We start from the raw sequence: 27,026 nt of genomic DNA on the forward strand, positions 1-27,026 counted from the left end.
CCTCGATAACGATTATGAGGGTTTGATGCAGGGCATTTTATGCATCCTCACATGGAAATTTAACCTGGCATCTGCTGCTTTTGCTCAGTTCTGCAGATGTGATGTGTTGTGCATTATTATAAAGCACTTGGCAAATGAATCAATGCCATTTTTAGTTTCAGGACAGTGGAAAGCATGTGAGTATACCTTGAATTGAGAAGACAATTGCACCCAATACGCTGTTTAAATATGCATAATACTTCAGAGTTGAATCTTGGCCATCTGGAAGAGCGTCCGTGGGCAAGCAAACACAAACTGCCTGGGGGAGCTGACATTAGAGCAGCGAGAAAAAATGCCAAGCTCGGAAGTCGTGGAGTAATGGTACATTCACACTAGCAGTGAAAGAGCAACGAGTGACAACACATTTGGAAAAGCCAGAGAAGTGAAAGCGACAAGCTGACGTCCAACATTTGGGGTATGAAAGTTGAGCTGGCTTCAACTTTTTTTTTCTCTCCAATGACATGGTGAGACATCAACCAATCATGTCTTTGCTTCACCAGTTGTATATATAAACTGTATATATATATACAGTTTTCTAGCCCCCCTCAATTATATCACACAGTGCTTGAGTGACACCCCAACAGCAACTCGGCAATGCCGCTGACCGAGTCATAGCTTTTGTAACAACATAAGGGTCGTCTTATTTTGAATCATAAACTAATTAGATTTCTTCACAACAAGGAGGTGGTAGGGGTTGCTGAAGGGCAAAGCACAAATTTATATCCAGGAGGGTTTTGACACCTAAAGAAAATGTGTTACTGTCAGATAAAGAGATTTGTCTCAAGTCAGTGGGGACATCCTGTTACCCAAACCTGGACCAAGTACTATGAGTGGCTAAACATAACCATGAAGAAGTTGAATGATGCTGCAGTCACTACATTTTGACAATTTGAACATTTTGCTGATGTGTTAAACATAATTAAAGTTGCAAAATATGTTAATTTACCAGTTTTAGTAACTTTTTATACCAAAAAAAAAATCTCCAACAGGTGTTTCCTTGCAAAGAAATGTGACAGTATTGATGCAGGGTTACCATAGCCTGTACTTAATACAGTATATGGGACAATTGATCAGTATCATTCACAATCTTGGTAACAAAAAACTACTAGTCTAGTCAGTCAGTAGTTTCTTTGTTGTCTGACTCAGAGTGCAAGGCTTTGCCCCGTTCATGTGTCAGCAGGGAATAAATATTTAAAATATTACAAAAAAAAAAAAAATCATTACAAAGTATTTATCCCTGATGTTTTCTCCACAGCAAAACAAACATTTAAAAAGAAATCTTGCCGAGCCCCGACAATGGAATTTTTTTCGTGTTTGAAATGACAGCTTTGACAAGAAATCAATTTGGATAAATGCTTTGAATTACTAAGAGGATTGATCTCATCATGAAAACCCTTAAGAAAGCCGAACAAGGGCTGAAACCTGTGAAGTCTCTCTGAAAACAGAAATGTGTGGGCTGACTGTATCAAAGACCTCTTTACTGAATCCACTAATGTCCAAGGGGCATGATGAGGATTTTAATGTGATTAATGGGATCTGTTAGAGTGTGAAAGGAAATGAGCTCAATGCCTTTAGAGGGGTGAGCGTGCTGAAGAGGCTATTATGTCACAGCTGACTGCCAGGAGAAATCTGGCATCAGATGTTGGTCCATTTTTTAATGAAATGAGCGAGACGTTCCTTACACCGTTCTCACCAAGTACTCAGTGATAGTTGCTATGCGAAGGGGGCTAACGACAGAGTTTAATCTGCTGAAGCAGAAGCCTGGAATGATTACATGTTAGCCTCCAGCCGCAGAATGAGGAATGACATAAGTGTAGGACATGTGTCAAGCAAGTGTTCCAGTTTTAGCATGTGGTCTGAAAGCAGTTATGGTTTGCAAGTGCAGATAAATACACCTATACCTATAGCAAATGGCACCAAAGCCTAAATACTGCAATTCATAGGTCTCTAACAGGGGGTCCGCAACCCCTATGGGGTCCGCGGGGGTACTGAAGGGGGGTCGCAAAATCTTTGGTTGATTAGACATTTTATATAAGTTTTATATTTTTAATTATTTTTTATTATTATTTTCCCCCACACATTTAAATTTCTTTCCATTAACATTGACATGAATCCAACGTATTTTAGCAAAGGGATAAATGGAGGAACCTCAACCCTCAACGCTCACCCCTATTGCTGCTGAGCCAGTAACAAGGCCACATTTTACTAAGCTGACTGTCAGGTTCCCCGCAATTGGCCAAGAGCCTCTGCAGTCCCCAGGTGAAATCCCAGGCGCAGACTGCAATATTAGCGGAAGAAAAGCTAACAGTGCAGCTCGCTCCCATCCGCCAACTACTGAGGCTAAAATTCAACAAGTTTAAAAAAGAACACATATAGGGGGTCCCTACTTAATCTCTCCATCAGTTTGAAAAATGCCCTGTACCTGCTGTATTGTTAGTCCTTTGATAGACCTGCTAGGGTATGATGGGTTTAGACCAAACAAATGATGCCCCAGACTCCAACTGCCGAATGTGTTGATCAGTTCATTGTGGGGAGGGAAAAAAAATTGAATCACAGGACACAGGATATTGGTGTTTGTTGGACCAGGAAAAAGCCCACTGAAATGACAAGATAAAATAACACCTACAACATCAACAAATGCCAACACAGCCACTTCACATGAGGTCAAGATCTTACAGTATTAAAGGGGGAAGCCCACCCCAGGGACTGTCTTAACTCGTTATTGTGAGAGGAGAGCGAGGAGAGAAATGGTGATCTAATGATGATGTTGGACGCGTTACATCAGCAACCACCCACTGGTTATCACTGTGCATAAATTGTGCCCTCCAGTTACATCTATTAGAAACGTTACTGCAAGCAAACTGCTTGAACAGTCGTAATTTGGCCAGTAGAACACATTTTACAAAAGTGTCTCAATTATACAGATGACACCCCAATTTAGATTGCTCTGTCATCAAGTGACCCAGTTTGAGATCAGCGCCTTCTGCTGTAAAATGCGAGACAAGAGCATTTGCACTCCCACACAATATAAATATTAATATAAATATACATATAAATATAAATGCATCATCGGCGCAATCAGAAATACATCTTAATTGTGCTAGGACACATCTTCAGTAATGTTCCCGAGGTCATTGGTGATTTCGGTTCTCTCAACTTCATGCGTCCTCACTCAAACCATGACTTATGGCCCGGGTGGTACTTCCCCACAGTTCACTCCATTTGACCCACGGCTGTATCTGTAGGCCCATCCTTCAGCTTCCATGGGGGACCTGAAGGCTGCCCTCTTGGCAATCCTACTAATACCAAGGAGTTGTAGACTTTGCACAGTGACTGGCATATGAAGCTTCTGCATCCCACCTCGAAGTGTATCTTCTGGTCTGCATTTCAACACTGCTCCACCACCTAACATACTGCTCCAGTTCCTTTCCCTCTTTACTGTGGTCCTCCCAGGCCTCTATTAAGAGAATATCCTTAAAACTAGTCCATGTCAGATCCACCTCTTGCCTCAGTGAAGTTGGCATGATCTGTTCCAGGAACTTGAGCTGCCTCCCCAGATGACCCTGAAGCTCCCAGTCTAATGCTGAGTTGAACTGCCGGTCTGGGTTGTACACAGGGGGGCTGTGTACCGAAAATAAATGAAAAACTGTTAGGATATACCAGGTTTATCTGATTTATGGCCAATACACACACACACCTGATTTCAACGTTTCACATTATCATCAAAACATGCACTATATTTAAACTTCACACTTTCTTTTAATGGTCTTTCAACCCGAGTGTGTTTTTTTTCCTTTAAAGAGTGCACAGGATGTGATTAGTCATCTGTAAAATAAACAGAAGACAGGTCTCATCTTCGTATTAAGTGCTTTATGTTTGCTCCGCATAGGGTAGTTACATTTCTGTGGATGTGCATGGAATGTGTCTGTGCAAAGACGATTTCCATTATAGCTTTAGCTCCTTCTAATTATTTCTTTCTGTGTGTGCCTTTCTGGTGTTATTAACACCATGCTGAGTTTGGGTCAAGTAAAGGTTGAAATGTCTCATCTAGCTTCTAAGTCCCATGGTCTCTGATATTTTACTCCCAGCAGTGGTCCTTGTCTCTGGGGCGACTGTGGCCCTGGTGTCAGAGATGGATGGGGAATGTATTTTTTTTTCAGAGAACACCCAGTGATGCAGCACCAGTGAACGGAGGCTGGAGGAGAGCTGTTATTTCAACTCAGGGGTTTCAGCCTGAGAACAAAGGACATTGCACTTGAAGCCAAAACGGTGGCATTTCCACAGCACACATAGCTAGTCATGCCAAAAGGTGAGGTGTCTCAAGACCATTTGTCTTTCTGTTGCCCTTATCATACTACATTTAACTCCTTTAGCTATGGCGGAATGTAAAAGCCCAACACAAATGCCACCGACTCCAGTAATGGACCAGAGAATGCAGGTCGCCTGGCATCTCAATTACACCGACAGGCGTTTTCTTAGTTGTTGCTGTTGCTGCCATTCTTCCTGTTGATTACACACCCTTTTGGGTAGTTTTGTTCCCCTATTTGCCCTTTTTGACTTTTCTCTGCACTATTTCTGATGTAATCTTTGGTTTAAATGTAAAAACTGGTCTCTGGGAGGATGGTTACAAACCGGTCCTGGTAAGAACCTAAAATAACTTGACTATTTGCATATCAGTCTACTCCAGTATCTTCCCTGGAAGGCTGTAGATGCAAACACCACCAGCTGCATTAGTCCAGTTCACGCTAGCAACCATGGGGTAACCAAAGAATCAAAGTCCTTGAGTGAGAGGCACTACATTTATGATGGTCCCACCAAATATCCAACAGCAAATCTGAAACTGGTAGGCACTCTTTCCCCTTTTAATAACATTTATTTACATAAGAGACTGACAGATCGAGACTTAATATATTTTGGTATCTGACAAAGACAAAAGATCTCTGGTCCACCACTTCTGTTTTCTAAGTTTGGTTCAGACTAGAGTGAAGTCTTTCTTTTCTTTTCTTAGTTTTGGCACTGAGGTCTTCCAGCCAAGGACACTGATCTAACCCCTGGCCTTCAAGATGGCATTTACACAAATCCTGAAATGTATTTGATCTCTATGCGATCCGTCAGCATTGTCTGCACATATTTACATATTCAATTTGACACATCTTGCGTAGCATGAGATTAGTTTTTTCCCCCACTCTGGCAGCTGGAGGGATGATTCTGGATGTTAAAAGGCAGCTGGAGATGAAGTTTGCACACTTCTTAGTGGCAACTCTACCTCAATCCTCAAAAAGCTTCCTGACTCGAGCAGTCAGCTGTAAGCCATGACTGCTGTGCAGTTATTCAGAACAGGGATAGAAGAGAGGGAAGAGAATGAAGGTAGATGAAGGGGAAAATGCAAGAATAAGTAAATGAGGTGGAATACTTTGAACTCGTCACACTACTGTCATAATGGCAACTGCACATTTACTCCTTTATTCAAAGCCACTGTTGCACAGTAATGCATTCCACTGAAATGACAGTTCTTTGCCAGTAACGTCGCAGAACAAATGATAAATTTACTTTGATTATATTGTAGTTTATAATATTGTAGTGATTTACTGTCACTTTACAATTGTTGGCGGGTTCATTTGCTGATTGGATATGAGAGGTCCAAGATTACTTGAAGCTGACTTACTAGTTGTCACCTTCCTGGGACTGTACATTTGACTAAATTATATGTAAAGCCACCTTGGTAATAAGCAAAATGCTAACAAAGTGATTGCACTTATGGATTTATAGATCAACAATGAGAGGATGGAAAAAAAAAGAAAAGGAAAAGAAATCAGAAGGAGGTGTGTTGCGATACATTCTATACCTCCATTCACCAGCTGGCTTCATCCTTCACTTGGCACTTTACTATGTAGGGGTAACACTTCCATTTGCACCAATGCCAGGAGGTTCAAGTGATATTTTACCTGAGTGTATATATCATCAATATGAGACCCAGTTTTCGAGTCTGAGTTTTGGCTCTTGCAGGGCATACCAACGTGATATCTAGCTATTCACTTTCAGTGCAGAATGTTCTGATTTCCATGTATCTTGCATTATGACAGCAGCAGAAATTAGAATTATTTATACAGGAAAAGTTATGTGGCTTAAATACACTGCGACAGCAAGTTTCTCCAAAGTGAAAACTTAATGTGACAGGCAAACACACATGCAGGTAAACAAGCTCTGAGTCTATTTTGACTCCAGTACATGAACAAATGTGACAGGTCCGAAAGCTCCCAGTTGGTCTGTTTGGTTTCTTTGGCACACCGGTTTCAGAACAGCATGTAAGGGATTTGTTAAGGGAATGGAATCCGTATGAGTGCTTTTGGCAGCATCAGCTTTTGAAACAAATCACAGTTGTGAGTTTGGTTTTTGCAGGTTTCTAGGACTGAACAGTCACAACAAACAGTGCAAACTGCTAGAGTTAGGGGCCTTGGGGAGAAAACAATATCACTACTTATATTGCTTAAAGCTAAACTACTAGTCATATTTTACTCAAGAAAGTTTGTCACGTCATTTAAGTTTGCATTTAAAGGCCTGGCAGTTACTTTGGTAAAATAAGCAAGGTATGTAGACAAGTGAAGGACTTCAGTTTTGTAGAATTCACATTATGGCAATATCTGCAATGCTACATTTAAGGATATGAAGATCTGTGCACATAAATATTGCTCATATTTGGAACCACAAACCCAAGGGTAATTGAGCTTGAGCGTTTTTTTTTTTTTTGTTTTGTTTTTTTTCCTGCGGAAGACGGAAGACTGTCAATGATTAGAATGACTGTCTAGGGCACCCCCCACCCCCGCTCTTGACGCCTTTTTCTTCAAATGTTATGTTAATGTAATCACTAACGCAGAGAAAATGCTGAGTTGTTCTTTCATGAGTGATGAAGCCATTTGCATCAGAGGCTCTAGAGCTTTGACAACTACACCTAACAAGTTTTCCTGGCTGCCAAAAACAGTTTTTCAATGGCTCTCATGTCCCCCTCAGTTTGTTTCTGTGGCTATGTCGCTCTGTTTGTAGGATGATGTTCTCTGGCTCGTTGTGAATTGCTGCAAAACTTCAGCAAATCACACCCTTTTACTGCTTTATCCATAGTCCTTTTTGATTTTTCCTTTCCTTTCCCTTTTTGCTTAGTTTTCCCCATGTGTCATTACCTTATTGACTGAATGCATTAACTTCACAGGTTATTCGTCCATCTATAGTTTCCACCCAATACACGTATCCTCACCTTTGCAGAATTTCTTCAGATTTGGCACAAATGTTCTCTTGGACTCAAAGTTAAAGGGGTGTTTGAGTTTCCTGGTAGTAGTATCACCACTATCACTTCTTCATTTCCTGAGAACTGATACAATTAAGGGTTAGGCTTAGGGTTTGGGTTAGGATAAGCCATAGGATGAATGGTGAATCTTCTTCAAGAACATTCAAAAGTCTAGTTGCCTTTTGTCAGAGGTTTTGTGCTTGGTAGAAATTGTAATTTTTCCATGTCTCAGTTTTAAGGGTCTTACCCTGTGGCGCTCCTTATAAGGCTAACGAAACCTAGCGTCACAGAAACTCATCTGGCCACACACACTACCTTTATTCCTGGTGTCTATTCATTTTAGATCCATTTTTGGATATACCATGATCTGAGTGACTTCACATGTGCCTAATCCTCTCACACTTCCCCTGTACTCTGTTCCCTCCATCTCTAGGATGTTCAGATAGTGAGTACAGACGAGAAACAGGTCTTCCTCGCCCTCCAGGAGTGGTACCAGTCGGATACTTACAACCTGTACCAGTCAGATCCCCAGGGCGTCTACTACTCCATTGTCCTGGAAAACGTTCGCAGCACCAAGCAGCCAGAAGAGAACGTCCTCATCGATATCCTGGAGGTGAGCTGAGGTCGTGGCATTAAGTGTGTAAAATGTGTGCCTTTCCATCAACCATCAACAACAAATTTAAATTCTATGTTAAGTTCTGCCACTGGTTGCTAAGACGCAATGCAGTTAGGGACATTATTGGTAATAGACAAAAGTACTGTGAATGCTTGGAAGAAATTCAACTTTTGGAGTGACAAATAAGTCTTCACTTCAAATACCTTGCACTCTCAGGCGTGTTTGGATTGCATATCAGATGTATTATCTCTTATTTCCATTCTGAGGTAACTCACCAGTTTGATGAATTTTAATCACAGCATACATTTTGATATCTGAATGTCTTGTACTTATCTTATACAAACAAGTCACAATGAAATGTGGAAGCCCTTCAGATAAAAGCCTGGTTTCTTAAAACTGATTTGTGGGTATGAGTGGCCATTAACAAAAGAAAATGAAAAGAAGAAAAGTTTCTGGAATTTATAGAATGTGTGCAGGCATTTTACGGTACATCATCACTAACCCATGAATTGATTTATTCCCAGGATCACGTCGCAGTGACAGTGGGGTGAGCTAGAACCCTGCTTCTAAGACAGATTTTTTAACCGATTGGGGGAATCCAGAAACATACACTGACTTGCATATTATACGTTATCTCAAGTTCACGCGCTTCTTCGCATAGGTGTAACCTCCACTAGAGAGCACCGGGGAGGCATTCCGTTCAGATGCCGGTACAACCTTTGTCTCCTCTCTGTGTTGTGGAATGGTATCCGACTTTTGCCCCCAAGGGGAATCCCAAACAAGCTTGAAGAGAGACTTATCTCGCTATTGTTTCTTTCAAAATGAAATGTCTAAATCGAGGTATTGACTGAAACGTTTATGGAAGAATTCTCCACAACAATCCTCCTGTCGCATCATGTTACTCTCACTGACGAACAACAGAGTATAAAGAAAAAGTCAGTGAGGGCTCCTTTTGATCTAAATTTTCTTAATAGCTTATTATTCTGGGCCATCTGTGCAGCTACACAAATGCAGGAAGGGTAATGTCCCCTTCAGATTTCCAGCTAGAAAAAAAAGTATTAGAAAAAATTGCATTGCATTGACTTGCTCAGATTAGCTCAAGTAATGAGAAGCGAGGCTAATTATTCCTGGAACTGTTGTGCAGACAAACAACGGGCAATGGAAATGTGTTAAAATATATGTTAAATATACCATTAATTCCTTGCACCGAAATGGATATTAAATGAGTGCTGTATTCCTTTGCTGCAAGCATTAATTATGAAGACTGCTCAAGGACTTGCACGTTTTGTTATGGTGCAGTCTTAAAACTCCCATGTGTGGCAAGCGATTGTTCATCTATGTGTCACCTGAGTGTTTTGGCAAGGTCTCTAGATAAATGTGCGCGGACGACGTGGACACGAAACAAGCGGAGGAGGGAGAAGAAGCGAGGAAGTGATGGAGGGAAAAAAAATAACAGGCGGTGGACCATGGAGGCAAAGGCCTTCGTTGCAGAACTCATTTCCACTTTCTCCTCCCCTTCTCCGCCACCCCTCGCTCTGGACTGCACTTTCCTCACATGCCCATGGGATGGGAGATAGAGATAGGGAGGCAAACCACATGCAAGGGATGGATAAAGATTTGCCGCAGAAGGGAAAAAGAGGAAGTGCTGAATAGACTCGGGAAAGGTGAAGACATTCAGACAGGAAATGACAGAAGCCAGAAGTCTTGAGAGAAAACAAGGAGGCTTATGTACTATGATTTAAACAATTACCTCGTTTCATTCCATAAACATCAGCGATACATAATAGACCACAGGAGTCTGTGGATGGAGACATGCTGCCCGGCTCTGTTTAAAGATCTGCACTGTCTCCGTCATCGTCTCGTTTTTCTGTGGTTTCGGCTTCAGGGCCTGTAGCTAGTAACATCAGAGTCATGCAGTAGGTTTCAGTGATTTAAACTTTTAGGTCCCTGCACATTCTGTGTCAGTGGCTACGGTTGGGTTTACAAATAACATGCACAGATCATACCGCATTCTGGGTAATCAGGTTGCAGGGGCTGCATTTGGTTAAAAGGAGCCATTCAGTCGCAATTCAGAATAAGTGATTCCGGTTTTGCAGAGTAAACCACTATAAATCCATCTTGTTCTACCTCCAGGTACGTGGTATCAAAGGAGTCTTCCTGGCCAATCAGAAGATTGATGGAAAAGTGACGACTCTAATTACTTACAACAAGGGACGCGACTGGGACCCCTTGACCCCGCCGACCACAGACATGAATGGAAAGCCGATCACCTGCAAAGCGGTGAGTGCCATAGAAAAGGGCGGAAATTAAATGAAACTGTCAACCATGTCTTGCTAAAACTAGTCGTAAAATTCAAAATATCGTAGGTGCTGCTAGATCAAGCATAACATTATCACTCATCTAAGAATCTAAGAATGGACATGGGCCTTCTGAGGGTGTCCTGTGGTGTCTGGCAACAGATTGTCATTATTGGGGGCCTTTGGGTCCTATGGGTTGAGCAGAGACGGTGGTCAGTGGTCAATGGACAATGTTATTTACTTCTCCTGTCAGAGGTTTTAACGTTGTGGCTGATCAGTGTAACATGTAACATAACTTTGTAGATTCCATATTTGCTGTGACCGATTTAGAATCATGACCGTTTTCTACCAGATTGGTTCATTTGACAAGCAGTTTTTGGGGGTGACAGTTCCCGACTGGCAACTTTACTTTGATTAATCTGGCTGGATATTTGGGTGGTGGTTGGATTATTGGCATGTCTACAATTGTGAGGTAGACAGTAGAGCGTAAGGCTTGGGGAAAAAGGACAAACAATTTCTTAGGATTAAGATAAGGTTAGGGTTACTTTAAACGCTGTAAGACACAATTGGTTGGGGTTTAAATTAAGTTCTGGTTTTTAATGTGTGCATCCCCATACTCAACATCTCTGGAATAGTAAATTGTGAGGGTTGTGCGTTATACAGTGGTGCTTTTCAGTGCTGGATTACAAGCAGACTACTACAACTCAACACATGCGGGCATCATGATAAACCTCCCTTGAGCGCAGAGGTCATTTCTCATATCTGGTCTCTATCAAGAGGCAAGTTGATGGATATAGCTGACAGCGTTTGCCTGATACACTGACACACTAGATAGCATATCTACTATTGGGCTTTGTCGATCTTGTGACTTGTGATGCCAGCAAGGCGACGTGTGTGGTGTCAATGCTTGAAATAAAGCCGTCTCGCTGACTGATAGATGTGGCAACCTGCGTCCAGGAGAACTTTATTTTTTATACATACAAGGTTATTCAGTTCTGTCGCATTATCAATGAGGCTAAAGGGAAGACAAGGTCAATATCAGCATGAACAACCACGCCTGTGCGCGCCTCGGCGGTAAACACGTCTCGGGCTGATATCTGCGTCCCCCCCTTCAAATCTGTCAGCTGACTAGAGCGATGGTTCGAATAAAGGAGCAGACTCACTCCCCCTCTATCTCCCAGCATGGTGTGATGTATGGATATCAGACTACGAGTGACTTATTGCTCTTTGCTACGTAGCCCCGCAGCGGCAACTTTGACAAGATAGATGGCGGACCTAGGCAGGCACCTCACACACATTCTTCAAAGTACAACACTCATCTTTCCCTCTCTTACTTTGTGCTCACACTATGAACAACCTGGTCGACAGGTCTCAGGAATTTGACGGATTGCTGTTTGTGCAAGTATGCATTTGCACAAAAGTGTGCAGATGCAAAGTTTTAACACAGTGTCTGGAATCACACCGTAACTACGCCGGTGAGCCACTACATTGAAACCACTGACAGGAGAAGTAAATATCATTCACCATCTTGTGACAATACAGTTTGGACCTGGTATTCATTCATGTGGATGTTACTTAGACATGTAGCACCCACCTAGACCAGACCAGGCACCCCCCACCCCATAGCAATGACCCTCCTTGATGGCAGCAGTTTAGAAACAACTCAAAAAACATGAAGAACAGCACAAGGTGTTGACCTGGCCTCCCAAAGTGATCAACTGTCTGTGGGATGATCCACCCTAGAGGCCCCTCCCCTCAACCCATAGGACCTAAAGACCCCCACTAACAACACCCTGTTACCAGACACCACAGGACACCCATGTCCATTCTCTGATGAGTCACAGCTGTTTTGAAGGCGCAAGGGATTATGCCACATGTTATCCTGCAGTATCTTTTGAATATGGATGAAGACAGTGCAGACATGAAGTCTTACCTAAATGGGGGTGTGAGGAAAAAACGAAATACTGAACCACAAATAGTGCTCAGAACAACGCATTTATTTATCTATTTATTTCAAATGAAACACAGTACCTTCTGTTAGACGTTACAGAGTACAGACAACCGAGAGCTCCGTCCGATGTTGAAAAGGAAATCACTTGAAGCTGTAATAGTTAGCAAATGAGTTATAATCAATGACATGGTTTACAATTAACTTGACCTTTAACTTCCGAATTCAAGTGTCATCTGTACGTATTTATAAGGAAATTCTATCCGCGCATTTCTAAGATGTCATGCCCACAAGTCCTTGACCTTTGATCACTGACCCCCAAAATCTACTCGAGTCCAAGAGAATGAAATCTGAAGAAGACATTCCTATGATGTTGTGTTCACAACTACACTATGAATAGACGTATGTGTCTCATATAAATTTGCAGTAATTTAGCATACAGTAGATGTAGGTGACATTCGCAGAGAGAGTATGTTTGATTGCGCAGATTCCATCAACACAATGTGTCTTAATTAAATATCAACTACACAAAATAAGCTGCAGACTTATTCATACGATCCTGTGAAGAATGGACCTCGGCTTTCTCTGTCGAGTCCCACGGCAACAAATCCCCAGAGCAGCTCTGCCTCTGACTATTGTCTGCACTTGTGGATCTCCATCCTGATTGTCTCATTTGAAGTGAATTAGCTTCCATTGAAAATCTTTCACCATATTAAACTGGATTAACTACACTAAAACCCCTGTGCTGAGCTGTATTTGCAGCAGGATTATCAGGTATCTGCGTAGCAAGACTCATTAAACATGGCAGAGTATTGAAGTACTGGCATCTACATTCTTTCATTGAAATCTATTGCCCTAAATACTGTTGATGGCTCACGTGTGTTTTCTTTGCAGCCGGACTGCCACCTTCACCTCCACCTGCGCTGGGCAGACAACCCTTATGTGTCTGGGACAGTCCACACCAAAGACTCTGCTCCAGGCCTCATCATGGGTGCTGGTGGGTAAAACTATATTTGAGTGTGAATGACCAGCCGTGACGATGTCTGCGTCATCTTTATGAAGTGTTGCACTTCCTTTTCAAGTGGGGGTTTATGCCTCTGTTGGACTAGATGCTGTAGCCTATGCACATAGGTGCCACCCAAGCACTGCGACGCTGTGTCTTTTTGGCTAGTTGGGTTTTGTTTCGGCTTCCTCCTTCACATTCAACAATGGCAACCGAAATTTTTGCCGAAATTTTGCCGAAGAAGAGTCGCCCAAATGCTTGTACCTTTGAACCTCCCCACTTAATCTTTTGTAGTTTCTGCATAAGGGAACGTCACCGAAGTTATACCGAAATTTCGCAGAAGACGTACATACAAATGTTTGTATCTCGCTGTGTCTTTTTGGCTAGTCGGGTTTTGTTTCTGCTTCCTCCCTCACATTCAACAATGGCAACTGAAACTTTTGCCCAAATTTTTGCAGAAGAAGAGTCGCCCAAATGCTTGTATCTTCGAACCTCCCCAGTTAATCTTTTGTAGTTACATTTATGCTTAAGGGAATGTCACTGAAGTTATACCGAAATTTCGCAGAAGACGTACATACAAATGTTTGTATCTCGGAACCTCCTCAGTTAAAGGTGTCCTCAGTGTGTTCCATCTTTATTGATCCAAAACAATCACCTCAAAATCCGCAGAGATGGAGGAGCAGCGGACCAATCACACCGCAGTCTGTGTCATCCCATTTCTGTGGAGGTCCACATCAGATCTGATGAAGCATAAACCTCCTAACACACTTGAGGTTTCTGTCCAAACGCCAGCTTTAGATGAGAGTAAGGTGCATACAGAAGCAGCACCAGTGCTTTTCTTTTTAATGAAGCCATAAAGAATTGAAGAGTTACCTATGGTGTAGGCATTGATAGCCACGGAGAAAAGAGAAGAGTACAGAATAGAGAAACTTGCATAAATAAAGGAAGAGAAGGAAGAGTACAGGAGGCTCAGGAGGTAGAGCTGGTTGTCGAAGAAAAGGGCGACTGATTGGATCCCCATGATCATGTGTGAAAAGATAACTGTCCATTTGTGCCTTTGTGTGTCAAGTCCCTACAATAGCGCTCTGTGATATGCAAACAGCCCGTGTGGCCGAACCAAGAAGTGCCACTCCCTTAAAGACAAACCTCCATTTACCCGGGGCACAGCTTTGACTACCCCTGTTCTGCCTTGTGTGTTGTGCGCTGATGGAGTATGAAAGTGCCTTGCTTCCATGCCTGAGCGCTCCAACACTCGAAGGAGTTCATGGAATCGGCAGCAGTTTTACTTATTGAATACTTTCACTGTGTTTGTTTGGGCGCAGGCAAATCCTGACAGTAAGCAACCGGATGAATACATGAATGAATAAATAGATAAGTAAGACAGAGGGTGAGAGTGTAAAGGGAGAGCCGTCTGGGCCTGTTTATGAGATAGATAAAATAAGCCGTCTAAGTCTTTCTTCATCCCATTTCTGCCGTTTCAGTCAAATTTAAAAGATATTAAAAACTATAAGAAATATAAAAGTTCTAAGAAGGGTATGGCCCCCAGTTGTACAATGGTTGTCTGGATCTGTAATAATAATTATTACGATAATATCAAAGGGATCTCAGTTTGCGCTTAAAAGGTCTAACTTATAACAAAAAAGGCTGTTTCAGCAACTGGATTTGTGAGGTTTGAAACCAGAGGGGGAGTTCAGAATGCAAGGCCCTCTTAGGCTGCATTAATTGGAAGTGTGGGGCTAATACCAGTTGTAAATTGCAAAGAGATTGGGTCAAATTGCATGCGTCCAACGTAGGTGGGGCTTGTCAATACCTCTGGTGCATCCCCGGTGGCTCCTTGTATCCATTGGTCCAACTAATCCAATTCCAGTGCCTTCTGCTCTCTGAGGCAAAATGGGCCGTTCTATAGTTTATCAGTTCCATAGCTCATTCAGGTGCAATAAAAAATAAAAATAAAAAAATGTTGGTGCAATTCAAACTAATTCATTTTAAAAAATAAAAAAAAACTACCCACTACTGCTCAATGTTGTATTGTTACTGTTTTATATTCTATGGACACGTCTGTTTTTGTTCTATAATTTTATATATATATTTTTAGTTTCAAAAGGTACACTGTGGAGGAGTGATTTCTAATTAATTCCTCTCTAGTCTGCCTGCACATGTTCTTGACTTTTTTTTTTCTTTGTATCAGTGTCCCCGCCTGAAGGATTCTCTTTTCTTTATCTTTCCTTCAGGTAACCTTGGTTCCAAGCTGGTAGAGTATAAGGAGGAGATGTACATCACTTCAGACTGCGGGAAGACATGGAGACAGGTACAACACGCCCTCCCATGCTTCCGTTGTTATTCCTTCTATTAGACCTTTATCTCCACTCTAAGTAGAACCATATTGGAAACATATTTCCAAACACTGAAGCAAGGCTGTATATGAAATTACTTCCAGCCCCGGTCAAGCAAATTCATTCATGGCATTATTTTTCACCGTTTCCATTGCTTCTTGAAGGTTTTTGAAGAGGAGCATCACATCCTGTATCTGGACCACGGTGGCGTCATTGTTGCCATCAAGGACACCTCTATCCCCCTCAAGATACTCAAGTAAGATCTCAGTCATGTTGTCAAAGCAAAGACGTAGGAACCCTTCCTGTATCGAGACATCCTGTAATGGAGCGAGGCTTTTGCACTATCGGCTTTTTATTGAACCCTTTTAGCGTCCATTTGTGACATTAGGGAGCTTAAGTAAATGTTTTTTTTTTTTTTTTTTGGACTTGTCCTGTGGTAATTTATTAGTAGCCTCTGACGGCCAGTGAACCTCTCAATGTAAAACCTAAAAGACAAAAATAAAAAAAAAATAAAAAAAAAAATAATGATAAAACAATGTCTAGACCAGTGACGCCCACACTTTTGGGGGCAACTCTTACAATTTCCAAGTCAAAGTGATCTACCCATACATATATAAACACATAACCATATATATAGATAGGAGTATATAGAAGTTTGTTGGTCCTGCTCAGTATCTTGCCTAGGACGGTGGCTTTCTGGACTGTGGCTTCAGGTGTTGGGATCCTGGGATCTGTTGGAGCTGCCCCGAGTGCTCCTACTACCATGGGGGCCATGCTCGCCTTAACCTTCCACATCCGTTCCAGCTGCTCTTTCAACCCTTGGTACTCCTATTTTCTGATGTTGGCATCGGCTTGTATCGCTACATCTATCACCATCGCCCTCTTTTGCTTCTTGTCCACCACCACTATGTCCGGTTGGTTACCCAGGACCTGTTTGTCAATCTGGAAGCTGAAGTCCCACAGAACCGTGGCCCTGTTGTTTTCAACCACGTTCTGTGGTGTGGCCCATTAGAACTTGGGTACTTCTATTCCATACTGGGTGCAGACGTTCCTGTACTCTATCCTGGCCACTTGGTTATGCCTCTCCATGTACACTGACCTGGCTAGCATCTTACCTGCTACTATGTGCTGGACTGGCTCTGGGGGTTGTTTGCACAGTCCTAACCTTGGGTCTGTTCTACTGTGGTAGATCTTGGCCTCTATGGCTCTCGTACTCAGGGCCTGTTCTTGTGCTGCCATGATTAGTGCCTCTGTATTATCTGTCAATCCAGCGCCATTGGTAGGTTTTCTTGATGTTAGCCACACACAAAAAAAAAAAAAAAGAAAAAGAAAGTTTGCAACAGATAAATGAGACAGTCTAACATCTAAAACAATTATTTGTTTTCAGTGGCACATACTATCTTCACCATCTACCCCTGGTCTAGACTGACCCCTCCCTAATAAACATGGAACCATGCTGCACATTTTCTCCCCTTCTTTATGATATCATATATTACTATAATACCACCACCATATCCATCACTTTTAGCATAATTATCCATAGCTATTGTTGATTTTATGAAATACCACATTAACAATGTTTGTTCTTTACTTTTTCATGCATGCATTGTCGTTTCTTATCTTCATTTTCTTGCTTTATCCTGATTTAGATGCATATACTTCCTTGCTAAAATGAAATAAAAAAGAAATAATAAAACAGTACAAGAAACAAACAGTCATATATGAATAAGAATGATTCAGTGAATGATCAGTCTCCAAGCGCAGCAGCTGTTTTGTTTCCTACGTGCGACACTGCCACGTTTAAAAGGGGCCGGCTGTAGAGCAATACAGATGGGGCGGCGAAGTCATTAATAAATCTTAGTCAGTGACGCCGAATCACGGAGAACGTTTCAATGATCACACACATCTGATGTTTGCTCAGTCATAACTCGGCCGTATTTTACGGTAATCGCTGACATCACAACGCAAGTTGAAGTTTCGCGACTGAAACACGGAGCTCAAAAGGTATAAAGGAGGCCCTTCGTGATAAACGGGATTAATGAGGCCCGGGAATCGATCGACTCTTGCGTAAACAGACAGGAGGCTGAGTTATAAACAGCTTTAATGGCGCTGTCGCCTTCATGAGAAACTTTTCCCTCGGTATAAAGCTGTGGACGACAGATACTGTAAGAGTGAACCACATTCACTTTTAGACATTCAAAATTTACCTTCTAGTTTTCAACTTTTTGCTTTTTATTCATTACACATCCACATAAATGCAGGACAGGGACAGAAACAGCGTCTACATCTACAATTCATTTTTTCGACAACTACATACAAACTAGAAACAAAGGAAGTTTTACTTGCACTTGTAATTAGACATCCAACTCTGGTTGTTCCCAGCTAGGGATGTAAGAGTGGCACCTCAACATTAGTTCGGGCAGTATCTAATTTATTTTATTCCATTTCCTACTCGTTCATATTATTAAATCCAAATTATTACCATTACAGATTGATTTCTCATCATTATTCAATCACTTTGGCTTGTTTTGGACCTACTGGCCGTGCTCCACGCTCACCAGCCTTGGAATCAAACACCACACACGCAGGCAAAGCAAATTTAAAGTTAAGACCTTGGCTCGCTCACTTGCCTCTTTGATTTGCACGAGCTCCGAAGCTCCCCGTGCGCCGAAGTGCCGTTTGCAGTGGAAGAAAAATCACAATACCCCTACAAAGTCATTTAAGATCATCGCCTGCCCCCGCCGCTGAGATGTTATCTGGTAGACCTTAACAAATACGGATGGAATAATGACAAAGCGCAGATAAGGGAGTGGAGTCCTTCACATTTTTTTTTTCCACGCGCCTCATCTAAATCAATAACCCCGAATGAATCGGTGTACATAAAAATGTTCTGTAAGGAAAAGGCGGCATCTTAAAAGTGAACAGAGCAGAATTTTTACCACTTCATTAGACCAAAAAAAAAATTTTTTGAAAACGTTATCGTCTGGCATCCCAAACTCCCTCTGGCCCTGATGTACCGTTCCGGAGCCAGAAACTCTCTCCGCATTTAGAGCGCCTTGACCCCAACGATAACTCTTTCGTTTCTCAACTGCTCTGTAATTGAGTCCGGTGTTACGTGTGAGAGCAACGCGTCTCTGCTGCGGCGACTGAAAGGCATTGTTCACGTGCCAAGAAACTAATCGTGGAGCTGCATTGTTATTCCAGGATTTAATACATCTTCGGTACGTGGGTCAGCTGGATGCCTTTTCCTGTTCAGCTGGCGTGCTCCTCTGCCTCGTAAAAAATTTTACGAGGCAGAGGAGGTTTACGTAAAAACCATTTCAAGTTACCACAGTTTTTTTGTTGTTTTTTTTGCCAGTTTCCAACTGCTCTCCAACATATGTCACTGAACACTTAGCAGTTGCCCTTTTTAATTCTTTATATGGATCAAAGCATCTTTTTAATGTAATTTATGGCTGCCATGTCCGGGTTATGTGCAGCACCCTTGGGGACCACAGGCTTTTAAAGATCCACCCAAATCCCTCGTTTTTTTCTTTGGTTACTGATTTATTAGGACGTCTCCTTGTCTGGGGAAAGCACAATATCTACTGAGACGATGCAGGTCTTAAACTCGGTGGGGATGAATGACCTCCTGAAGAGCTCCGTCCTGCAGCTCAGTGACAGGAGCCGTTGGCTGCTGGCTGCTGCTTTCCTGCCCGGCCGGGATGCGGTGAACGGGATGACTGTCACAGTCCAGGATGCTCTGTACCTTCCTCCAGCAGCGCCTTTCAGTGACAGTCCCCGCAGAGTCCAGGCTCCTCCCCAGAACCGAACCAGCCCTGTGAATGGGTTTGTCCAGACGTTTCCTCTACTTGTCTGCCAAGCCGCCAACTCAACAGCTGACAGCACGCAGCACAGCACTCTCAACCACAGACTTGTTAAACATGCGCAGCATTTCCCATTTCCACGATGGCGGCGTTGTCCGAGTGCTTGTGGATGCGGCAAGACCCGGAGTGGTACTGCACATCACATGTGTACAGGAAACAGTGCCAGTACCACCACTGTTATTTACTTCTCCTACAGTTATGTTATGGCATGATGCCTGACTGGTGTTTATTATATCTATATATAATTTTTTTTTCTTCCCCTAGTAGGATACACACTGCATAGTCATACATACACTGGAACCAGTCACCAGACATTTCTGGCTCTGCTACAGGCAGGAAGGTAGAAAATGGAACCAAATGTAGAAAGTTCCAGTTTGTGGGTGTCATCTTAAATCACCTCTTCTTCCAGTAACTCCCGCATCATTAAACTCCAGCTGCCTTCAGATCCAATATTTATAGGAGTCGCCAAATCAACAAGGACTGGAATCGTAAAGAGTAACATCGCCCAGGCAAGATAATCTTGCCGCCTCCACTCACAGCAAGACGTAAGCGTGTCTGACGACGGTGCGATGTCAGAGAGTAGCGCTATTATTTGATAATGTCCCATTAATATTTCATGACTGAAGATGTTTATTGTGATGTGTGGAGTAAAAACAGCAGTTTAGACCAGACAAATAAAATCTTACTTTGATCATAAAAGTCAGGGCAGCAATTTCTTTCTTTTTTTCTCTCTCTTTAAATAAGATATAAATAAGATAAGGTAGAGACATAATGCCTTGGTGTGACAGAATTAAAGAACAAAGGATGATCAGTAAATGGTAGCAAGGGTGTAAAAGAAGAAATACAGCAATAAACCAAGGTAGATGGATTCGTCTGATAAGAACCCTTCTTAATCTCAGTGCTTCTTCACTGAGAGCCCTCCACTTGTGGCTCTCCAAACTATCTATCTTCACGTCTTGGAAATAAGACTCTGCTACCAGACTCTGTAGTGCCTTTGACGCTCCAAAATAATTACACCATGTTCCCAAGTGGGGGTGGGGGCGGGTGCGGGAGGGGGGTTAGGATATCTACGACTGTGAGCATCAAAGCGATGTCTTTTTCACGGCCTCTTGAATCAGGCCGCATCTAGACTTTGACATCTCGACTTTGACATCTAGACTCTCAGATAATCTCAGATAATTCCCAGCACGTATCATCCAGTCACTCAAATTTGAGTTGTTCTGAGTCTTTCACAAGACATTTGTATCAGTTAATTATAAAAAGGTGGCAGGCTGAGCAAATGAGATGTCACCCTAACACGACAGTGTGCATTTATGATTTATGCTGCGTCTTGTTTTTGGTTTCGTTATTAGGGGCTAAAGCGCCATAATTATAACTTTGACTGGCCAATCTTTGTGATTACAGCGTCATCTCTGCATCCATTTGTAATCATTCTAATGGCTTGGGTATTATCTGGAGGAAATTAGATATAATCGACTGACTGACTGAGGATGTCGGCATGTACAAGAAGCTGTGGTAGCTCAGCTAATGCGTCATGGGGCAAATGGGTGGTTTTGCATCATTTCACATCTCATCTGTTTTGTTCAGTTGAAACTGATTTTGTTGCGTTGGTATAGTTTATTTGAAATGACCATCAGTCAAACTGTAGTGCAGACTAATCAACCAGACCAAAATTTTTTGGAAAGAAGGAACCATTTGGAGACGGGTGAGGGTTTGTGGTGTTCCCAATGGCACCGGTCCTTAGCTTTTGGTTAGTAGAGCTCTGACAAACCAAACCTACGTTCTACAAGACCTTTACAGGGGTTCTGTGGTACCTTTCCACAAGACAAAGACATTAGCAACACATCCTATGAGTGTTGGTTGACTGAGGATGTCAGCTTTAAGAGTTCCATTAAGGCCTTGTGGAGCCCAATTCTATTTAATTTGACGGTTTGGTCTAGTATTTGAGATGGCTTTGAATCCTTCAGAAAAACTCTAGTGCAGACTAATCAACCAGACCAAGACATGCTAAAAAGAAGGATCTGGTTCCATTTGGACACTGGTGTAGATTTTCAGTCTTGTTACCATGCACTGGTCCCTAGCTTTAGTCAATACATCTCTGGCACACCAAATCATAGACTCTATACAATCTCTATGTTTGTTTATGTGGTATCTTCCCACAAGACATTAGCAACGCATCCTATGAGTGCAAGTTGTCACTGATTGATGATTTGTCCCTCTTTGAACCACTGTCGGTAGTCCCACTAGCCATATCCTTTCAGGAACGCTCCAACCCAGTCACCTGGCGAAAACTGTTTGTTTGTCAAATTTTCTGAAGACTTTACAAACTCAGAATCTGGTAAATCTGTGAGTGGTCAAAATGTTCTTTCTCATCTGGATGAGATCTTTGGTAAACTCTTGGTGAAGTTTTTATCACACTAAGGACAATCATTGAATATATGAGGCATTGTAGTGTGTAGTATTGTCTGCTGCAAAGTGAACACAAACTCTACCAAAACTAAAAAGCTATTCTTTTTTTGGTCAAATGAACTCAAGCATGAAAAAAATGTCTTTTGTGCCTTCCCAAGTCCCTTGTGGAAACTTTTGTTGCAAGTGAAGTTGTGTCTAGAACGAAAATAACTGAAAAAAAAAAAAAATCTAATCTCGTGTTCCTTCACACCTCCACATACAGTCATTACAGACAATTACTAAGCAAACCGAGCCCCCAACTGATTGTACCGAGAAGAGTTGTCAGCTGACACTGTCAGAATCGACGGCTCTTTGTTTGAGGCCTAGCAACAGCTTGTTTAGCAGCTTTGTGCAGCCGTCCTGTTTTCCTCTCACTGTGCATGTTTACCTGTTGATTATCTTATTGTAGCACTTGTTAGAACATCATTAAAACACACAGCCTGAAGCCCCGCGCAGCTCGATTCCACATTGATCCCTCTCTGTCACACAGTCACTCGTAGTCAGCACTGCTGCCACTGTTGTATGCAGGAGATGTCGGCGCAGTAAATAAAGAACAGCAGATGGCTGTATTTGTTTGTTTCAGGCTCTTCACTGAGTTTAAGGTTTAGGGAAATACAAAAACACAGTTCCACCACGACAATGATCTCATTAGTCAAATGTGTTCTTATGTAACTCAGCTTTGGAGGGGGGTGACTTGGGACTGATGGGCCACTGACTTAAATCCTCTCTACATCCAAGGCTGAAGCACCTTTTGATGAATTACCTAACCCCTAGCTCTAACCCTAACCCTAACCCTATTTCCAGAAAATAAAATGCTGCTAATGTTAGTCTGGCTCATTCAAATCTCTTTTATTACACTGGGCATCATGATGTCACATCCTGTTTTTCTAGCATCAAATAACTAAAAGAAAACTCAGAAATGCCTGAACATACATTGGCATCTTACTAACTACCTAAAATGACAGAATCCATCCACTAAGCTGGAGGGGGTGGAGCTTATGACTTAAATTTCAGCCAGTCACTAGGGGGAGCTCACTGTGTTTTTGCAGAGCTGTCATGTTTTCCACTTCTTTTATAATACAAACTCTTTAAATACCAACTGGACAAGGGAAGAAGTCAGTGGTCAATTTCTTGAGACGCCCTATGATGTAACCATTACTAACCAGCAACTCCATCTGAAGAAGGTTTCATGTTCCTTGGTTTGATTATTGGTGGTTGTGAACATTACCTCTTTCTCCACAGGTTCAGTACTGACGAGGGGCGGACGTGGAACGTTCACAACTTCACCAGCACCTCTGTTTTTGTTGATGGACTTCTGAGCGAGCCAGGGGACGAGACCCTGGTCATGACGTGAGTGAAAACTCAATTTTCAACGAGACAAAAGTGTTCCCTTGCAAATCTGCTGCCAAAATGATTAATAGCATACTGTATATATTCGTTGGTTCAGCTGAATTCACTCAAAGCGGTCTGAAAACTTTTTAAAACCGATAAAAAAAAAAAAAAGGTTAGAAATCTGAGCTGCCATCGATACACTGTGGTGAAGGTTATAATGTGTTCTGCTGGGAGGACTCAATGGAAGCAGAAGTTAAACACATGGACTCCCCTACATCTCCTACAGTTTAACTCTTTAGTGCTCCCTTCACACTTCATGCCGCCTGCTTGGTTCTAATGAGTTGTCTGAGAGGATCTTCCAGGCTGTGCGCTACATTCGAGGGAGCTCAAGTTTCTCGTCCATCACAACAATTCCCTCTCGATCCGCTGGACCGCGGAGCCCAATTTCGCGGCGCTAACAGCAGCTGGTCTCACTCCCGGTTTCCTCCAAAGCCGTCCTCTCTCTTCACCTCCCGATTGCCATTACAGCAGGGGTTGATGAGAGAGGGGCCCACGTGTGACCCCCGCTCTCCCTCCCTGTCTTGCCTTTCCCCTCTCTGACATTTTATTCCAATGGTTCTGCACTGAATTTTGTTCACTTGGTGTGTTTCTGTCTGCTGGGCTTCTTGCCAGACACCGCCAGGCTTAGACGAGTACAGCAATCTGGCACAGGTACTATTTTAGTTCAGGTATCAGTCTTCAGTTTTCATGTGTTTTTCATATGGTGGATTGAATGATCAGGTAGTAGGCCTTCACAGGTTATTTATAGGATTTAAGACCTTATCCATAAAGCTTGTCTGCATATGTTGCAGAATTTTGGCTCTTTGTATATCTCCTAACAGCTGAACTGATTTAATTACATACACATGTAATGCCCAGGGGACACATCTAATTCAATATCAGTTCAATTTGTTCATGGCAGCCGTGGAAAGACAAATGTTTACTTGCAGTCGCTCTCAACTTTGCCTCAGAGTTAATGTTGATGTGCTGATGGGATAAATACACAATCAGCCACATCATTAAAATCACTGACAGGAGAAGTCAATAACATTATGACCATACTGTGACGTTTCAGTGTTCTGCTGGGAAACTCTTGGACCTGGCATTCATTCGTGTGGATGTTGCTTAGACTTGTACCACCCACTTAGACCAGACCAGGCACACCCACCCCATAGCAATTCAGGCTTCAGAGAAATGCCTGTTTACACTATCCCATCTAGTAGGAGTTGCTGCCTGTTTTCATACAGGCTATACATAACCAAAAAAAAAAACAAAACAAAACAAAACAACAACAACAACAACAACAAAAAAAACATGAAGAACAGCTGAAGGTCTTAACCTGGCCTCCAAATTCACTAGATCCCAAACTGGTCAAGTACCATAGGACCAAAAGACCCCCACTAACAACATCCTGCTACCAGACACCTCAGGACACCCTCAGAAGGACCATGTCCATTCTCTGATAAGTCACAACTCTTTTGGAGGTACAAGGGCAATATTAGGAAGGTGGTCATAATGTTAGGCCGTATCGGTGTATATTCATGTGAACGCTCGTAGGTTTGCCTCAAAGACAACATACTAAGATTTTTTCCGAACTTTCAAAACAAAAGTTAAAGCTGTTTAAGAACAACTTGAAGTGTCAACATAAATGGCAAGAATGTTGGGGTCCCAAACATTTTCTTTTCTTCTTCTTTTGCATTATATATTTTTTTAAAGGTACTCATCTTTTTTTTTGCTTGAAAATTGACTGGTTGGTATGAGAGGACAGGAGTCTGTTAAAGGATTAAGACAAACTCTGAATCTGAACCTGTGGGCTCTGAGCAAAGAACAGCTAAATCTGCCAAGCTTAGATTAAATTGTCTCTAAATTTCACCAAAGGTTTTATGTATTAAAACCTTCTGATTTAGCTTACAGCAAAGGCAAATTTTCCTTTAGCTCCCAAATAGTCCTTCAGAAGTTTGACGTAGACTTGAGCTGCTGTTGTCTTCTTACACAAATTATTCGAGGAAGAAAAGTCAAATCAAATATATTAAATCCTGGCCCCAGAAATGTCAGCTATCACCAGCGTCACACCCACACTGCTGGACTTCAAGAGTTCATATCTTCGTAGGCATAAAGTCCGCCCCTGTGTCTCTCTTCCCCAACCTCTCCATCAGCAAGTTAGCTGGAGTGAGACTTGTCACATCATCTCAGCCTCGGGGCCCCGGCGAACAGATAAGACCGGCTCCCGGCTGTAATCCTCTGAGAAGGGCAAAGAGATGGTCACACGCACACACACACACACACACACACACACACACATAGGCAAAACCACAAGGAGGAGAGGCAGCTCCAGCTCACTATTATCTGCCACACACTCATATATTCGCATATATATATTTATATACGTTGTCCATCTGGCTCCAGAGAGATAAGGTCGGCGGCCAAGGAGGGGGTGTTGAGGGCGGCTCATGTCATGACAGATTAGCCGGGGTCTATTTCCTCGCCGCGGAGCTTCGATTTTTGACGGAGCGGCCCTCCATTCCCATAATGAAGTCTTTGAGCGGTGACTTAGCGCCAAGGACAGGTGGGTGAGCAGAGCCTGTCCACCACTCTCTCATGCTAATGGCAGCTGGTCAAGTATCAGAGACTGGAGCGACTAACTAGCGGCTTGTGAAGACTCACTCTGCCAAACATGAAAACAAACACAACGCCGCTCAATTGAATCTCCGCGTGAAGTCTTATTCTGCACGGAAAAGCCTCCAAACACATCGCCGACGGTGTCTTCCTGTCTTCAGCTCTGTGCCTGTAACGGAAGGAACCGCTAATGAGCGTTTATTTGTTTCGCTGTGCTAATTGGAGTGTTGTTTGTCCACTAATAGAGCTCTTAAGGCTCTGGAGCGCCTGTTCAAAAGTGGAGAAACAAGATGAAAGCGATAGCCGAGGCTAGGTGTCTGAGTGTGCAGCAATGCAAGCGGAAAAAAAACGGGGGGGACACGATAGTCTTGCGGAGTTTTGGGTCTTCATGACCTGAATTTGAAGACATACACTAATCAGGCATAACATTATGACCACCTTACTAGTATTCTTCCTAATATTCTTCCTAGTCCTGTGGGTTGAGGGGTGGAGACTCTGATACTGATCAGTTTGGGATCTAGCGAATTGGGAGCTCAGGTCAACACATTGTGCTGTTCTACACGTTTATTTTTCTTTTCTCATACTTTATTGTTACCGCGTGGTTGTGATTTTTATTTAGTAATTTATTTGGTAATTAAAAATACCAATTACAAAAGTTCTGATTTATCATTGGTGTACTTTGACACCACAAAAAGGGTTGTAGAGACTTGTTAATCTTCAGTATATAAGTATATATATATTTATTTTGGTGGTGTCTATGGTGTTCGTTGGTTCTGTTGATGGGACAGTATTTTGCCCCTACTTGCTCTAGCCACGTAAGTGGTCATGACAGATAAAATAAAAATTTACTTTCACCCTCTAAGAATCAAAAAGCCTGTAATAGTGATAAATACAGTTTTGATGGAGAAACTAACGGTAGAGGGGTGGAGGTGAGTAATGAACAGACTGCAGAGCAGCAGACAGACCCCTAGGTGAACAAGAATAACAACAGGTGTAAAAAAGTGAATTATGTGGAACAGCAACATATGTGGGTCCACAGCTGAGACGTCCATCAATTCCCTCTAACGACGGCAGTCAAGGCAGCGTTAGTCATGCTCGGTCGCGGGCCGCCACCAGCACGGAAACATATGTCAGAGCCGGTGACTTGAGTCACATCAGTCTGCTTCAAGGACGCCTCGGAGTGACACCCAGAGAAAAGGCTGCTGAGGTC

At 42.5% G+C, this 27,026-nt stretch overlaps 1 protein-coding gene across 7 annotated transcripts in view; it reads left to right on the plus strand.

Annotated features, from left to right (window-relative positions):
• Positions 1-27,026, plus strand: part of sorcs2 (sortilin-related VPS10 domain containing receptor 2) — a 308,443-nt gene that overhangs the window by 270,084 nt on the left and 11,333 nt on the right. For all 7 annotated transcript variants that reach the window (XM_047592596.1, XM_047592588.1, XM_047592604.1 and 4 more), the window contains exons 9-14: positions 7,752-7,931; positions 10,068-10,214; positions 13,074-13,176; positions 15,414-15,490; positions 15,680-15,771; positions 23,072-23,179. In XM_047592596.1, the coding sequence (XP_047448552.1) occupies positions 7,752-7,931; positions 10,068-10,214; positions 13,074-13,176; positions 15,414-15,490; positions 15,680-15,771; positions 23,072-23,179 (707 nt within the window). The remainder of the gene's footprint in view (positions 1-7,751; positions 7,932-10,067; positions 10,215-13,073; positions 13,177-15,413; positions 15,491-15,679; positions 15,772-23,071; positions 23,180-27,026) is intronic.

The sequence above is a fragment of the Mugil cephalus genome, chromosome 1, assembly GCF_022458985.1.
Source record: "Mugil cephalus isolate CIBA_MC_2020 chromosome 1, CIBA_Mcephalus_1.1, whole genome shotgun sequence".
Lineage (NCBI taxonomy): Eukaryota > Metazoa > Chordata > Actinopteri > Mugiliformes > Mugilidae > Mugil > Mugil cephalus.